The sequence below is a fragment of the Antechinus flavipes genome, chromosome 6 (assembly GCF_016432865.1).
Source record: "Antechinus flavipes isolate AdamAnt ecotype Samford, QLD, Australia chromosome 6, AdamAnt_v2, whole genome shotgun sequence".
In the NCBI taxonomy this organism is placed as follows: domain Eukaryota; kingdom Metazoa; phylum Chordata; class Mammalia; order Dasyuromorphia; family Dasyuridae; genus Antechinus; species Antechinus flavipes.
This window is the reverse complement of record NC_067403.1, coordinates 100,293,774-100,311,881: the sequence shown is the minus strand read 5'-3', so window position 1 is coordinate 100,311,881 and position 18,108 is coordinate 100,293,774. Positions and strand designations below refer to the sequence as shown.

General features: G+C 33.6%; 1 protein-coding gene across 1 annotated transcript in view; it reads left to right on the top strand.

The window, feature by feature from the left end:
* LOC127539794 (probable ATP-dependent RNA helicase DDX60) overlaps window positions 1-18,108 on the top strand; it is a 94,946-nt gene that overhangs the window by 72,395 nt on the left and 4,443 nt on the right. The window contains exons 31-35 of the mRNA XM_051964131.1: window positions 441-562; window positions 4,169-4,316; window positions 5,630-5,772; window positions 14,385-14,536; window positions 16,869-16,931. Of these exons, the coding sequence (XP_051820091.1) occupies window positions 441-562; window positions 4,169-4,316; window positions 5,630-5,772; window positions 14,385-14,536; window positions 16,869-16,931 (628 nt within the window). The remainder of the gene's footprint in view (window positions 1-440; window positions 563-4,168; window positions 4,317-5,629; window positions 5,773-14,384; window positions 14,537-16,868; window positions 16,932-18,108) is intronic.

Sequence of the window (18,108 nt, the reverse complement as noted above, 5' to 3'; positions counted from 1 at the left end):
TACTTTATAATGTAAAGACTTTGAGATTTATCTACAATACTGAGAGATTTAATTACTGTCATTCAGGATCTCAGCACCAATATATATTGAAAGTGAGAATTGAACCCAGTTCTTCCTGCTTCTGAGGACAGATCTTTATTCACTATTGCACAGTGATTGCTAGTCTGATTTGAATGAGACTTTTATAGGGCAGAGATTATATTTCTCCCCCTTGGACACATTCAGTGCTCAAATATGCTGTTGATTAATTTTTTGGGACAAGTTTACAAAGCACAGTGTCAGAGAGATGTTTGAGACTTATTTGTACACTACAATGTAATCAAGCTAAATGATTAGGAATTTTAAAGAGACCTCTGGAAAAAGCACATAATTTAATTTTAAATTATAATCCTATTATGTAAGTAGGTATCTTTCTAACTCTCCATTTTTACTTTGTATAGGCTCAAAACACTTTTCTCAAGATGTGATGGAAAAACTTACATTAGTATTGGCAAATCTGTTTGGAAGAATGTATATTCCAGCAAAGCTTTTAGGTGGCAATTTAAAGTTTTATCAATCCAAGGTATGGCTAAAAGGTGATTTTGACATTATAATGATTAATTCTAAATGGGATTAAATATACCTGATGATAAAAAATCTTACTATTATAGAACTTTTAAAAATAAGAGACATTTTGTTTGTTTGCCATGATGTTGACGCCTAAATCAGGAAGAGTCAAAACAGAAAAAGAAAACTATAGACCAATATTTCTATTGAATATTGATTCAAAAATTTCTAATAAAATGTTAAGGAGATTAGAGTATGTATCAAAAATTTATTTGGTATGACCAATTTGGATTTATACCAAGAATTCATGGCTTGTTATGACAATATTACCTAAATTTGCTTATTCAATGTAAGACCAATCAAACTATCAAAGGGTCACATTGTACAACAAGAAAAATAATAAAACTCATCTGGAGATCACTAATTATACTTTAACATCATACTCATTAGAACAGAATATCAAGCTTGATCAGTGGATCACATTAGGTATACAATATATAAAAACAAAAGACTGCACTAGTGAAGTATTTGATAAACACAAAGATCTCAGCTACTGGGGCACGAATTTACCATTTGAAAAAAAATTTGTTTGGAAAAAGTGGAAAGCAGTTTGGCAGACACTAAAGTTATATCTCATATTGTATAACAAGACAAGCTACAAATGTATCTTGATGTACATCATGATGAGGACATAATGGATGATATAATAAATAGATTAAAAGAATATGGAAGAGAATCCTTGTCACAGCTTTGGATAAATGAAAAGTTTCTAATTGAACAATATGCAGAGAAATTTGCAAGAGGTAAAACGGATAGTTTGATTAAATAAAATTAAAAAGCAAAATTCAACTAAAATTAGGAGAGGATTAGAAAATTGAGAAAGGGGAATCTTTATAGCAATTTTCTTTGATAAAATTATATTCTAACACACAAACACACACACATATATAATGGATTCAACTTTATAATAATAATAATAACCATTCTTCACTTGATAGTCCAAGGATTTGAATAGGGAATTTTCAGGGAAAAACCTCCAACTCCTCAGTAATCATATAAAAATCTAAGTCACCAATAATTAGAGACATGTGGATTAAAACAATCCTGATCCTCCTAATACCCATCAGACTGGCAAAGTTGACAAAAAGGAAAAATGACTAATGTTGGATGTCATAAATTTCCCTTTGGTGCAACAATGAACTAATTCACTCATTCTGCAAAGCAATTTGGAATTTTGACCATCTATTAAACTGTCTTTGACCAGCAATGTTATTACTATGCCCAAATCTCAAAGAACTAAAAAGATGTAAATTATGTTCAATAAAATTTATGCCAACTCTTTGTGTTGACCAAAGAATTGGAAAGTGGGGTTGTGTCCCTCAATTAGAAATGATTGAAAAAATTGTCTGTGCATATGATGAAATACTTTTCTGCTGTAAGAAATAAGAATATGGTTTCAGAGAAACCTGAGAAAGCTTATATGAACTGACAGAAAGTGAAGTGAACAGAACCAGGGAAACAATTTATACAACAACAGCAGTATTATAAAGACAAACAAACTTGAAAGATTTAAGAACTTTGATCAACCCAATGACCAACCACAAATTCCAGAGGAATCATAATAAAACAAGCTGTTCACCTACAGATAAAGAAGTGATGGACTCAAAGTACAGACTCAAGTGTATACACACATAAATACATATGCCACACATAGGCATTTATGTATATGCATGGGTGTATTTGGATATGGCCAATTTAGGAAATTGTTTGATTTCATAAGTTTGTAAAGAGTTTTGTTTTTCTTGTTTTCTTAACAAGGAGTAAAGAGGAGGTAGGAGAATGAGAAAAAATATCTCAAAATAAAATTTTAAAAAACCTTTAAAAAGAGAACTAATAAATAGAAAAATTTATAGAATATTTTTACATACACACCTATTTGTGTTGGATTGTAGCCCTTTCTAGGTTGGGGAAGAGAATATTTTCATGATAATTTTGATGTATATTTTAGAGGAATAGCAAGTTGTGCATAGTAGATTTGCAGTTTCATATGCAATCATCTTTTTAAAAATGGTAGTATGTTATGGAAATGGTTGTTTTATCCCTTAATTAAAAATAAAATTGAAAAGACATGACATCTGAAATCCCCCCCAAATAATTATTATGAATAAAAGAAAGAAGGGATTAAAAATGTTGCTTATTTTTGGTAGGCCCACTTCATGGAATTCACCTCTGACACAAGCTGGCTATATAATCCTGGACAAATCATTTAAGTTCTCAGTGTCCCAGGCAATTCTCTAAGACTATAAATTAAATTGATTCATCTATCTTCATTAATACAGGGAATTTTCATACTAAGAATTCCCTATCCTGATAATAATAATTATGATAGCTAGCATTTATATTTTGTTTTAAAATCCATAAAGGGCTCTTAAACCAACCTTGTGAAGTAAGTGCTAGTTTATTAACATGTTTTAGTTGAGGAAACTTAAGTAAAGGTTAAATGGCTTGCCCATTGTCATATAACTGGTATCTAAGATACTCTTTTAATTCAAGTGTAATACTTTATTAATTGTCCCACCTAGCTGCTTAGATGTTGAATTGTATTTCCCTTACCTAAAAAATCCCCAAACAACTAACCTTACTATTACACTTGGTATCATTTGCAGTGGCATCAGGAAGGGATATGGATCATTAACCACTTAACTAACCAGATTAGAACTTTCCTTTATATTGCTAATTGTGCCCATTTGGCAAACTCATTATGAGAGTTACTTTATATACCATATATAAAGGATGTCATGATTTGAGAATATTAGAACTTTTTTTTTCCTTTATTTTCTCTCCGCCCCCTAAATTCTCCTTCTCTGAATTTTGCAAAGAACCAATCCCATCATTTCTGGATGATACAATTTTTTGAATGAGAACTAAAACTGAATAATGTCTATAACAAAAGATTTTTGGCTTAACTTTTATCATGTAACATACAGTTTCTGCAAAATCAGATTTGAAATATCAATTCCAAGCTGATGTTAATCTACTAGTTTCCTCTTAATACCTGATACAGATCGTCCCCTTCTATCATCTATGTTTTTGATGTGAAAAACATTAGTTTCCCTCTACTGCTCTTTGAAATTCAATTGTACACATGCTAAATATGTCACTGAAACCTATGTAATACAGCTTCAAACTGATGCTCAGGGCTCACTGACTGATTGGTGAATGTTGAGTACAGCCTGAACACCAAGAGTAATAAATTAGTTTTCCTCCATTTCTATACCATTGATTTTTGATTGGCAGAAGTTGGTGGTTGTCTTTCATTTTCGAAGAGGACCAAAATGACAGCACTATGTTAGAATTGAGTTTGCCCAACTATAGCTGATCAGAATAATACAAGCTTGGAGTGCTCTGCCATAGCTCTGACACAAAGAGTCCATGTGAACATTTGGTGTAGCTTCTCTAATTTTGTGCATCTCACATTTCTTTTGGGTTAATTCAATTCTGTTTTGCTTATAGGACCTTCTCTGATGAAAGCACTTCATTCTGGGGAGTCATATGCCAATGCCAGCAATATTTCATCATCAGATTCATGGACAAATTTAACACACTTCTCTCCTGTCTTTAGGTGTTCCTTGAAGACCTCCCTACAGATTTTGATGCTGCTTTACTGGAACATAACACAAAAGTGATAAGAGACTTTAGCCAATTCCTACTGATTGTTTCTAAGTTTGCGGACATGAAGCAAGAATATCAGCTCCCCTTGTCAAAAATTGGTAAATGGATGTTACTACTATTTTCTCATATTACACACACTTCCTATAAGATGATCTCTATACAAAGAGTAGTTCAAAACTAGAAGAATGGTGAAGATGGAGCAGGGCAGAAGCATAGAACTCAGTCATTTGATTCTGCAAGGCTATCTGATGGTAGTGGATTGATTTTGGGACTTGGATAAAAGTATGAATGCTCTTTCTCTTCTAATAGATTTTTCTATTATGATTCTTTGAAATTATAATAATCTAGACTGGCTTGACAGCATGGAGATAGTATAGAATTGAAATTATAAAGCGAGGGCAAGAGCATGAGAAGACATGGGAAATTTCTAGGAAAACAATTCTGTGACTCTTTTTCTTAAGAGAATGGATAGAGATGAAAGAGATTAAGATATAGAGACAGAAGGTAGCCATGGGCATTTCTTGGTATTGCTTAAAAGTATATTCAAACAAGAAACAAAAGACAAACAGTCATTCTAAGAAAGCTTCCTGTGGCTCTGTTATTGCTAGTCATTTGAGTAAGAGTATCTAGGGGTAGTAGATGACGGGAATAGGAGACAAGCCTATTCACCAATTAGCTAAGTCTGGGAGAAGACAGACTTGAATGACTTGATAAAAAGTTTCCCCTAGAGTAGGGACTGTTATGTTCCCCTTTGGCAGTTTATGGACTATGGAACTATTCTTAGAATGTTTTAAATACTAGGAAAACCAAAAATGTCAACTGATACATTTTATTAACAGTTTAAAGTAAACATTTTCAGGTTTACTTAATTGTTTTTTGCCTTGTGGATTAAAAATGAACAGAAAATTAATCAATTGACATAACTTGGTCCTTATGGATATTCCTAAATTCTGATTCTTCTAGTAGAATTATGAAGGAAACCATTTAGCCTGAAACAGTTTTATATGTCTATACATTATATTTATATATCACTACCTCTGTCTTTCTATGCCTCTACATAATGTCTATATTTCTATTGTTATTTATCTGACTCTATAACTGTACCTATATCTAGATCATCTATATCAATATCTCAATCTCTCTTTTTTATGTATTTATTTTCTCCTCTTTCTCTATCTATCCTCTATCACTATCATCTCTATCCTTCTCTTTCCTCCATCTGGATCTATACACACATCATGTATATCCTCCTCCCCTGCCCATATCTAATCTCTAATCTCTAAATACATAGACTCTAGATTCCTTAAAAAATCTATCTGTATCTCCAAGGTCAAGATTGCCTATCTTAGAAAAAGTGTCAAACATATTTCTTGATCCTAAGAACTAACTTATTCCAATTTGAATCCTTCAGAATTCACAGGTAAAAGAGGTGCCACTTCTCAGCTTGCATCTCATCTGATGAGTTGCAAAGAGAGCAGATCTGCTGTTTCACCCTTTGTGTGTCTTTCTGGAGTAACAAATCAAGATTTACTTCAAGTAAAGAATATTGACAGTGTAAGTGGAAGAGGCCAGAGAGGGAAATGCGGAAAACAGGGTGGATGGGGGTGTTCCTATTGGTCAGTATAGACTTGAAGTGCCTGTGCTGACAAAAAATACAATTTCAACACAAATATTTAGGAAAACAAGCCCTAGTTATTCTCTGCTCTATCATTTTCCTAAAATGATCTCTTTTTTTGTAGGATCTTAAGGAACTTACTTGGGATTTGGCTTTCAGCTATGCTATGAGGACAGCCCTAGGAGTCTATAACCCACAGAAATTTCTTAGTGAATAAAATTTTAAAGAAGTTTGAACTTTATTCAATAGGAAGCCTTTAATGAATTTTGAATGGAGCAATAATGTGACTCTGGTCATTTAGTTGTTTTAATCTTATCTGAACTTTGTCATCCCATTTTGGAGTTTTTTGGCAAAGATACTTGAGTGGCTTGCTATTTCTTTACCTATTTTACAGATGAGAAACTAAGGCAAAAAGGGGTAAATTACTTGCTTAGACTTATATTGTAAGTTACATTTAAACTCAGGAATATGAGTCTTTCCTGATTCCAAACTTAGGACTCTATCCCCTGTGCTATCTAGCTTCAATGATGTGGCTAGGTCTTTTTATAACTAAAATAAGTCTAGCAGTGGTTGAAGGCTAAATTAGTGGGAAGAAATAGTGGAGGTGGGTCATATAACTATCAGCCAGAGACAATGAATTCCTTTGGTTTAGACCATATTAAAAAGAGATGTTTAGTAAACATTTAGAAAAGGATCCAGTAATCTCAGAGGCCAGCAGGTGTTCATTAAGAACAGTTCATTATTGATTAATCTCATTTCCTTTTTTGACAATTAATAAAGCAGTGTTTTAGGACAAAGCTTTATATCTAGTTTCCATACTTTGGGGGTCATTTGCATGGGTTTTATAGTTAAAGCCACTGGTTTCAATAATATTCTCAAGTGAGAGACTAAAGAATATGAATGAAAAATAAAAGCACTTATTAAGTATCTGCTGTGCACCAGGCTCTGGAGTCACAAATGCAAAATAGACCATTTTGTTCATCAAAAAGTTTACATTCTAATAGAATGTGCTCTCTCTCTCTCTCTCTCTCTCTCTCTCTCTCTCTCTCTCTCTCTCTTCATACACATACACACACTCACAAATGTACACATATACATTTACATACATACACATATATATGTGTGTTGTGTGTTTATATGTATTTATTAGGGTTTGGTGGATGGAGGAGTTAATGAATTGCAGCAGGGCAGATAGCAAAATGTGGTGGATATTCTTGAGTTGAATAGATATATTGGGTTAGATGAGTTTGTATGCACTCACTTAGGCTTAATGGGCAGAGTACTGGGCCTGGGGTCAGGAAGATCTGAGTCAAAATTTGATCCCAGATACTTTATAGTCATGCAGTCCTGGAAAAGTCACTTAGCTCCTGCCCACCTCAGTTTCCTCACCTGTAAAATGGGAACAATAACACCTATCTCTCAGGTTTTTGTGATGACCAAATGAGATAATATTTATAAATCACTAGCACAGCATCTATCATATAGTTTGCACTTAATAAATGCTTGTTCTCTCCTTTTAAATTTACCAAATCAGGAAAGGGAGGAGACACTAGAGGCAGAGAAGATGAAAGAAAGAAAGAGAGAAAAAGAAAGAGAGAGAAAGAGAGAAAGAAAGAAAGCAAGGAAGGAAGAAAGGAAAAAAGGAAGGAAGAAAAGAAGGAAGAAAGGAAGAAAGGAAGGAAGGAAGGAAGAAAGGAAGGAAGGAAGGAAGGAAGGAAGGAAGGAAGGAAAGAAGGAGGGAGGGAGAATGGGAAGGTGAAGGGAGAAAGGGAAGATGGGAGGGAAGGAAGGAGAGAGGGAAGGAGGGAAGAAGGAAAGAAGAAAGAAAGAAAGAAGCTAAACTAGAAAGTCACAGAAGACTGAAAATAAGCCATTCAAAGGAAGGAGCAAATCAAAACAATAGCACCAAACTCTCTTATTCAATAAAACATTATTATGTGTTTTTTTAAAAGCTCCTGTAAAATATTTAGAGAAATGATATGCTAAAAAATTACCAAGAATAGATTTTTCTTAATAAAGAATAATTGAAAGAATTAAATGAAAAATAAAGTTTGTTTAAAAAAATCACAAAGTAATAAAAAAATTACTTTGTAGAATCTTAGGGAGATATCAACGGAAAATATACAAAACAAAAGAATATGTTTAAAACCGAACTTGAGGGCTGTCTAAGGGAAATAACGGAAGAATCAGAAAAAAAAAAAAAAAAACCTAGGAAAGCTACTCAGTTGGAGACAGTTATAGAAACAATATAGATAGAAGTAATGTACCAGAAGGCAGAGCGAGGATTAAGAATGATAAGATTTGCTAAAAATAGAAAAAAAGCAGCTGTTTACTAAATTTCAGAAAAACACTTAAGAAAGTTTCTAAAAAATGTTTAATGTAAACTGGTAATGAACCAGTTTTACAGGATGCTAGCTAAGTGGTTAACTAAAAATTTAATTTGCTTAATACAAGTTTTAGAAGCATAAAGATTATCTGTCATAGATCTGATCAGTTGTCAAGTCTTGTTGATTCCACCTCCACAAAATCTTTCTTATCTACCCCACATTTTAGCATTCACATGATCTCCACCATAGTTCAGGTCATCATTTCCTCTTGCCTGATAGATTACAATAACCTCCTTACACTGTTGTCTTATATCTTTACTCTCACCAATATTGCTTCTGCATAGCACCAAAAATGACATTTCTAAAGCATGGATCTATCCATGTCACTCCCTTGTTTAGTAAACTCCAGGAACTCTCTATAACTTCTTGGACAAAAAACTTATTCTCCTCTTTGGTATTTAAAGCCATTGATGAACACTCTTTAACTTACTTTTCCAAGCTTATTACAAACACTTCCCTATCCATGTTCTTCTATCAGCCAAATTGACTTTACTTTTCCTGAAATGCAACATTCTATCTCCAATCTCTATGCCTTTTTTTAGTCAGGTTATCCTCTATACTTGGGGTGTATTCACCTTTACTTTTTGAGATCCTTAGTTTCCTTCAAAACAATGAGACTTTTTGCTTGAATCCCTTCTCATTGTCCCAGTTACTGATACCTTCCTCTCACCCCAATTTGCCTTGTAATTATATTCATTTTATATATGATTATATATGTACACAAGTTGTCTCCCCTTTTAAAATGTAATCTCATTGAAAGCAGGGGCTGTTTTAATTTTGTACTTGTATCCTCAGGCTCTCTTTAAAGTTGCATTGATGTTGAATGTTGAGGCAAACTTGAGTTGAAATTACAAAGTATTAATAAAAAGTAAAAAGAGTATTTTATTATTATTAAAGATGTTATTTTCAATGACAAATAGAATTATGAAACATTTACTAAATGGCATATCAACTAAGTTTATGAAAGAAGAGTTGTAAAGAAAATTAGAAAATCAATAACAGGATATTTCAACATCTCATTAATACTTTATGATTAAGCAATAAAATAACAAAGGAGTTATAGTTTTGAATGTACTACTATTAAAAATATATTCTATAGCTTTACATATACATATAAGTATATGTATATTCTTACTCCCCATATATATGGTATATTCACAATGGAATATGTTCTTAGACCATAGATAAGTTGTAAATGAATTTATAAAGGAATAAGTTTTAAATTCCACCTTTGTAATTTATAATCAAATAAAATAATAATCAAGATAGAAAATATAACCAAAAGATATTGACCTAAAAGGAAACTAAAAATGATATATGGGATAAAGAACACATTCTAGAAATAATAAAAAAATTATACAGCAGACAAAAATATATACACAACATATTAAATTTATGAAAGCAAGATAAATTATCTTTGATCCTTTTATTAAAGATAAAAAGAGAAAATGGAATTAATTTTGTTTTTTTAATTAAGAAAAATGAATAAATACACCTCAAATAAACACAAAACAAGATAACATCAAAATAAAAGGAAGTCATGTCATCTTAATCTGTGTTCTGCTTTCTGTGAATTTTCTTTCTTCTTTCTGCATTATTTCTTTTTTCCACAAAATTATCTTCAAATTCTGTTTTTGTATGTGTGTATATGCATAGATTCTATTATTCTACATGTACATGTATCATATATTATATATACACACATATGAATATAGCTATATATGTCTATATCAAGAGATATCTATCTAGATCTAAGTACATGTTATTCTTGCTCTTACAACATGACCAAAAGTCTTTTGTCTAATTATATAATTCCTGAATGGTATAGTTATACCTCTTTTGGCTCACAGATCACTGTTAATAACATTGTGCAACCTATTTATGTATATCATGCATTAATCCTTTGCTTTTTAAGAGACTTGTCACTTTTGATGTAGGGGTCCTGAAACTTTTTAAATAGGGGGCCAGTTCACTGTCCCTCAGACTGTTGGAGGGTCGGACTATAGTAAAAACAAAACCTTTGTTTTGTGGGCTTTTAAATAAAGAAACTTCATAGTCCTGGGTGAGGGGGATAATCGTCCTCAGCTGTCGCATCTGGCCCACGGGCCGTAGTTTGATGACCCCTGAGAGACTGTAATATTTCTGATTTCCAGCTATAAATATCCTTAGAAGAGCATTTGGTGTTCAAAGAGATGGTTCTGTCCGAAGTGTCTTTTTATGTTGAAAGCATTGTACAGTTTCTCAAATTCAATCCCGCCTATATTCTTTTTCCTAGTTAATTTTAGGTTGAGCTTATTGTCCATCTCCAGTGCTTGTTCAAAATATAGTGATAGTCTGTCTCAGTGAGTCAGTTGCTCATCCAAATGTGTATTATGATTTGGAAAATAGGTATTGTTTAAATCTTTAACCACTGGCCTTTTCCTGAATGTACTGCTAGGTTTATCTCTTTTGAGTAGTTGTGAATCTCAATGAAGGATCTCTATAGCATTCATGATTACTTGAATCTTTGTAGTGTTATCCACATTAAGGAATATCTGAACTTCATTATTAATCATAGTGCTCTTCTTTTGTTCCAATGCAGAACATTCTCCATAAGGGGAGCTAATGTGTGGAAGGTGGGAAAGAATGGGAATAAGCATTTAGCTAGAACTAATGTGTTAGGCACTGTACTTGGTGCCTTAAAAATCTTATTGATCCTCACAACAATTCAGTGAGATAGATACTGTTATTAATCCCCTTCTACAGTTGAGGAAACTGAGACAAACAGAGGTTGAGGCACTTGCCTTGAATCATTCAGCTAGTAAGTGGCTGAAGCTAGATTTTTACTAAGTCTTTCTGACTCTAGGTCCAGCTTGAAGAACTGGGTTGCCTCTAATGAGAAAAATGAATTTCTTTGGCAAACAAAAGTCACTCATCACCACTATCTCTAACTACATCTGCCAAGATATCTTTTATAATGTCAATATATTCAAAGAAGACAGCCTTTTGGACTATCCTTTGCTTTCTTGATTCAATTTTTTAATAATAAAAGAATGAGCACACTGATCAGTGTCAGTGTATTCTCTACACAATTTTCCCTTGTCTGATTATGAAGATGTAGGCTGATAGAGAAAATGGACTGAGAAAGCCTATTTTTTTTTCTCCTCACATTTTTATTAAGGATCTTCCTATTATGTGTGTAGACAGCATTTATAGGGATGTAATAGTTTCTTAGTGGTTTATGGACTTTGTCTTCATTTATTTCTTCAGCCTGAACAATAATTTCAAAGACTTGAGGGGTGGTAGTGATGGTGAGAGGCATTCTTCCTTAGATCCACTTTTATATCTGTGTCACTGACTCACCTAAAGTGACTATGGGACTGATTATGAAAGTATCTACTGATTCATTTGGAGAATTGTGTTGAATTCATTGTAGGATTTCTTCATCTCTTTAGGACAGTGCCTGGCATATAGTGAATCCTTCATATATATATTTTCCTTCCTTTCTCATTTCCTTCCTTCTTTCCTTTCCTTCTTTCCTTCCCTCTTAATTCCCTCCTTCCTTCTTCCCTCTTTCTTCCTCACTTCTTTCCTGCTTTCCTTCTTCCCTTTCTCCCTTCCTCCTTCCCTCCCTCCCTCCCTTCTTCCTTCTCAACAGATACACGTTTATATAGAAAGCCTAGACTTAAAGAAAGATAACTTTAAAAAAAATTATATCATAATCATCAGCCTTCTTATCCCTACCTTACCAGAGGACTTTTTCTTATAACAAAGGAAATAATTAAGCAAAATTAACTAACCAAGCAAACATCTCTCTATACTAAGAGGAGGGAAAGGTTTTTAATTGTCTGCCTTCTATATATAAGATTGTCAGTGACCAATTGAAGCTGAATGGAGCTGTCATTCAGCATTTTCTTTGTTCACCTTGTAATAGTTATTGTCTCCTGGTTCCATTTTCTTCATTATTGATGAATTCATATAAGATCATACTTTTAAAAAAATCAGATGAGGTAAAAATCATTCATCTAAATTCTTTTATTTGGGCTTATTTGGTATACATTTACTTGGTAGACACTAGTTATGGGCTACCCACTGTTCCTTGTACCCTGTATTTCCTTTTCTAATTAGAAATATGAAATGAAAATAAGCCTCCATGTTAGCATGGTTTGAAATGTAATCAAACTTCTGTCTGATGGCAAGAGTGCCATAATTATGATGTGGTAGTTCCATATGTCCAGGTCATTTTATTTTCCAAAACTGAAAAGTGTTAAGCAGAGCTCAGCATTCTACCATTGTGAGATCCAGTTCTTTCATTAACAAGACATACACATTTGCTTCCAAATAGTCTCTTTCTTTTTCTATTATCTACTCCTTCTTTAAATGAGTGCTATAAAGATGATTTTCTTCTTTTTTTGTGAGGGGAGTTCCAGATCTGTGATTTTATCTGTTTTCTAGCGGGAAAGCTCCTTTTATAGCCTTACTTAGAGCCTTAAGAAAGAGATTTGGAGAGACTGAGAATCCCATGTCCAGTAGTGTATCAGTGGAAGAACTTGAACTTGACTCTTTCTGATTCTTTCTTGACTCTTGATCTATCACATCCTACTACATTTTAATAATGACAGGAATAGGAGCTAGACCTACACTTTCACTGATATAAACAATTCCTAGATGTGGAAATTATCATTATCAATGTAGAGATCAATACTTTTTCCTTAAAAAAATTGTTTTAAGGAATTGCCTAGTGAACTGAGAGGTTAAATGTCTTGCCTCATATTATTACCAGAGACAGACCTTGAAAAGGAGTCTTCTTCCTCCCATGTCGGTTTTCTATCAAACCATGCCATCTACTGTATTAAATTTTCTTTATGTGTTTTAGTACTGATGAGAATAACAATAATACAAATGATTGTGTTTCTAGAAGTTGGATTTAGCTTACATAAATAAAAATTTTCCAGTATACCAATGGATCTATGATCATATTTATTTCAGAGTTCCCTTTAACCATTTAAATTACAATTCATCCAGGCTTGTTCATCCTATAAAATTCATGTGCTCACTGTGAGGTATCACTTCCCACCTCTCAGATTAGCTAAGACAACAGGGAAAGATAATGAATGATAAATATTGGAGGGGATGTGAGAAAATTGGGACACTAATGCCTTATTGGTGGAGTTTTTGAAACGACCCAACCATTCTGGAGAGCAATTTGGAACCATATCAAAAGGGCTGTAAAACTGTACAGAAGCTTTGATCCAGCAGTACCACTGTATTCCAAAAGATCACAAAAGAGGGAAAAGGACTCATCTGTGCAAAAATGTTTGTAGAAGGCCTTTTTGAATGGAAATTGAGTAGATGCCTATCAGTTGGGGAATGGCTGAATAAATTATGGTATATGAATGTAATCGAATATTATTGTTCTATAAAAAAAAGGATAATTAGGCTGATTTCAGAAAAGCCTAGAAAGATTTACATGAACTGGTGCAAAGTGAAGTGAGCAGAGCCAAAAGAACATTGCATATAGTAACAACAAGATTATGTGGTGATCAAGAATGGTGGACTTGGCTCTTCTCAACAATGAGGTGATTGAAGGCAATTCCCATAGACTTGAGATGGAAAATACCATCTGCATTCAGAGAGAGACTGAATATGGATAGAAGTATAGTATTTTCACTTTTCTTTGTTTCTTTCTTGTGGTTTTTCCATTTTGGTTTGATTTTTTTTTTGCATAACATGACAAATATGGAAATATGTTTAAAAGAATTGTATATATTTAACCTATATCAGATTTCTTGCTCTCTTGGGGAGGGAGAAAGCAAGGGAAGGAGGAAGAAAAATTTGGAATACAAAGTCTTATAAAAATAAATGTTGAAAACTATCTTTACATATATTTGAAAAGTTAAAATAGCATTGAAAATTAAAAAAAAATTAGAAAACTCCTCCCATAAGTTAACTACAAGGACTCTATTCAACATAATGGAGAACTTTCCCCTTTCTGTTGATATCAAGAGACTACTGATAAAGTATTCTGATTGATCATCTTTTGTCTCTCAAGTAACAAGCGTATCTTATTACATATTTCCTTGATGACATCTCTTATTCCATTTTAAAAGATAATCCATGAAATAAAAAATATAATGTAATAAATACTTACATGAAGGGTAAACTGAAGGAAACTTCTTTTTCAGATCATTCTACGGACAATTGGTGTTACTTCCTCCCAAGCTCCTGTGCTTTACTTAGAGAAAATTGACACTCTAGGGAGAAGATTGCCACTCAATGCCTATGTCCTTGATTTCTATAAACATGGTTCTCTGAAAGGAATAGAACAAGATAACAGGTAGGTAATGATTTTTATCATTAAGAATTTAATGCCAGCCATATAGTTAATAAATGTTAGAGGCAAGATTTGAACTTCGGTCTCCTGACTCTTAGTGCAATATGCTACTTACAAGGCTAAATTAAATCTGTACATTATACTTAATTATTTTTGTCCTTTAACAGCTGAAGTAATAGTTCTCTATTTGTAAACTTGGTTCAGAATAGAACTGGTCTGTCATGGATTAAGTTTAAAAATCCAGTTCTCCTTATAATCAGGGATCTATCCTTACTTCAAGGGATTTAACTGTTCTTGAATATATGTCAATACAAGGGAGTTGGATCTAATATCTTTATACACCAACTTATCCTTTTTAGTATGTCTGGTTTGCTGTTCAAAATTCGGGTCCATTATCTTGTACTTGTCCTCTCAGGAGTCCATTGACTTGGGGATTAAGGACAGTTCCTTGGGGAAGGTGACATTTGAAGTGGACTTTAAAGAAATCAGTAGCATTTCTACACACAAAGGATGTGTGAATATTCAAGATGAGCACTGAATTCTTTTCAGACACTGGAAACAATTTGAACAGTAATACAGAGGCTTAACAGGGTAGAATTTATATAGGAAAAAGAAAATAGTTTGATTGGAATGTAACATAAGGAGAGATGCCAGACTTGTTTGTTTGTTTGTTTGTTTTTTTTTCTTTGTTCCTTTTTTTGGTTGAGGGAACTTTTAGATAAGGGAATTCCTTATATCAATACAGGTCAGTACTTTCAATGCAATTTTCTGGAGTTGCCTAGCATATTGAGAGATTAAGTAAATTGTGCAGGCTCACACTGCCAATGAGTGTTATTTAGCATTTGATCTCAAGTCTCTATTGTCTCAAGGCTGGCTCTCTATCCTCTATACCAAGGCAGCAAACTCTTGGGACAAAGTATATATGTAGGGAAGTAGCATTTCTTTTGCAATGACTTCATACACACATACACACACACACACACACACACACACATAAAGGTATATATGTATACCTTGCATTTACTATATATTATACTCCCTAGTAGAATGTAAACTCCTCATAGTCATAGAATTATTCCTGTTTATCTATGTACTTAGGAAAGCCTTGTTATTTCTTTACCCTTCTGAAAATTCCTTGTAATGGAGGTTTGATCTCATAATTCCTCAATCTTTTATCCAAAGCAATATTCAAAATGCCAGAGTACCTATCCTAACTCTAAAACTCTGAAGCTGATCTAGGACATGAACTGCTGGGCATAAAAGCTAATTTGTTTTTATATTAAGACTCCATTCAATGCTCCATTGGAAGAAAATGCCTTGCATAAAGCAGTTACTTAATTAGAGAATTAAATTGAATTGAACCAAATCATTGAAAGAAAGAATGGCACCAAATCTAGGAGGACAGGGATGCCTTTTGGGAGGCAGTAGGAGACTATTAAATGTTCTTGATTAGAAAAGTCACATATCAATGATAAGGTCAGAGTAGTAATTCCTAGTTTAAAATAAACATGTGACAAATTCACACTGGCCATTCTCTTTGTCAAAGGGATATTTATTTAGGAGAAAAGGCTACAGACAAAATGAAGAGATAAAATAGACACCAGAAGTAGTAAATGTGAAATAGATTTGGGAGAGTAATAGGGTTACCAAGGAAATAAGTTTGGAAGAAATCATTAAAGGAATATACCATGAGACCTGACTAGCAGATTAAAGCTCTGTAGGAGATTAACCAGAGTTAGCTATAATAAGGAGGACAATGCCATTAAAGGAAAGACAATATGAAGGAGAGAGAGAGTACCTCATAGTGAGTTTAGCCATGAAAAAAACTGAACATGTGTTCATGACATTCATCATGAACACATCTTTAACAGAGGAAATACAATCTTGGGGGTTTTTCAAGGGAAGTACCAGGGGAAATTTGTTAGCTCACAGGGAAGGATCAAAGAAGAGCCAGATGGATTGCATCTAGGATGCATCCAGGTGCCAGATCTGTCTACAGAAATGCTAATTAATATCTCAAAGGTTGTTTAAAGATGCCCAGAGGTGGGAGGGATGGACAGTGGAGGCTGATAAGGAATCTTTTATGCCCATGACTTTGGAAAATAGGACAGGAGTTTAGGAAATCTCTGTTATGTTCACTTTGCCAGGCAGGTGAAACTTAAAAGTATATTGTCGAAATGAACAGCTATAGTTGTAAGTTAACTTGATAAGAGTAAAGAAATTTTTTTAAAATAGTAAAGAAATTATGTTAAATGTTTATTTAAATGTTTTAAAGTAAAAATGCTAAAGAAATTATTGTAAATGTTTATTAATTTAGACATTTTGTTTTATTTAGGATCAATGAAGGTGAAGCTTATATGTTACTGAAAGACTTTTCCCTCATCCTTCAATCTATCAGGTACCCTACAAAAATTTCAGGCTTTTTTTTTCTGATAAGGTCACTTCTGTCTTTGCTGGTTTTGCCTTTGTTGGTGGATCATTTCCAGTGGGTCATTATTTCCCCACCTTGATGAAGTCTAAATGGGGACCCCTTTGGAATCTTCTTACAAAGACTGGAATTCTCAGGAAAATCTTGCTATTGTTTAACATTTCTGGGAAACCCTTCTTACAGGGTTTCCTTGAGGCCATAAGTCTTTGTTCCTTCATCCAAATCAGCAGTAATTCTCTCTTTTAACTCTCTTCTCTCCACTTACATTGCTACCACCCTGGCATAGGCCCTTATCACCTTACATATGAACAATAATAATAGTTTCTCCCTGCCCCGAGTCTTTTCCTGCTCAAACTCATCTGCTACTCAGCTGCCTAAGTAATTTTCATTACAAATGAGACAAGCATTTAGCACAGTGGTTAGCACATAGTAGATACTATATAAATGCTAGCTATTATTACTGTTAATATCATTTCTTATACAACTGGTTGACTCTATCAAATATCCTCTCAACACTCCATTCAATAAATTCATATGGCTCCCTATTGCCTTGATGATAAATACAAAGAAATATAAAGTCCTCTGTTTGGCCCTTAAATCCCTTCCTAACTTGTGCCCTACCTTTTCAAGCTTCTTACATTTTATCTCCTCCATGAGATGTTGGCCTTCTTGCTCTTTCTCAAACATGACATTCCATGTTCTGATTTTGATTCTGATTCTGAAAGTCAGCTTTCTAGTAACTGATTCCATGCTTAGAGGGCATTTTGACTTCCCTGACCTCCCTTAATGTTCTACTGGAAGTCTGCCTTTTGAAAGAGGCCTTTCCCAACTCCCACTCTTAATTTCTTCCCTCTGGGATCACCTCCCATTTTTTAGAATGTACTAGTTCTTATATTTGGTTTCCCTATTAGAATGTAAGCTCTGTAAGGGCAATTACTAGAATTTTGCCTTTGTATCAAAACACATAGTGAATGCTATTGACTGTCTGGCTGTTATTAGGAAGACAAATCTGAATTGTTTTGATAGCTAAGAGAACGAATTAGCAATAATCCTGTGGGGAAAAAAAGTGTGTGTGTGTGTGTGTGTGTGTGTGTGTGTGTGTGTGTGTGTGTGTCAACTTGTTTGTAAGTTAGTCTTGGGAAGTTTC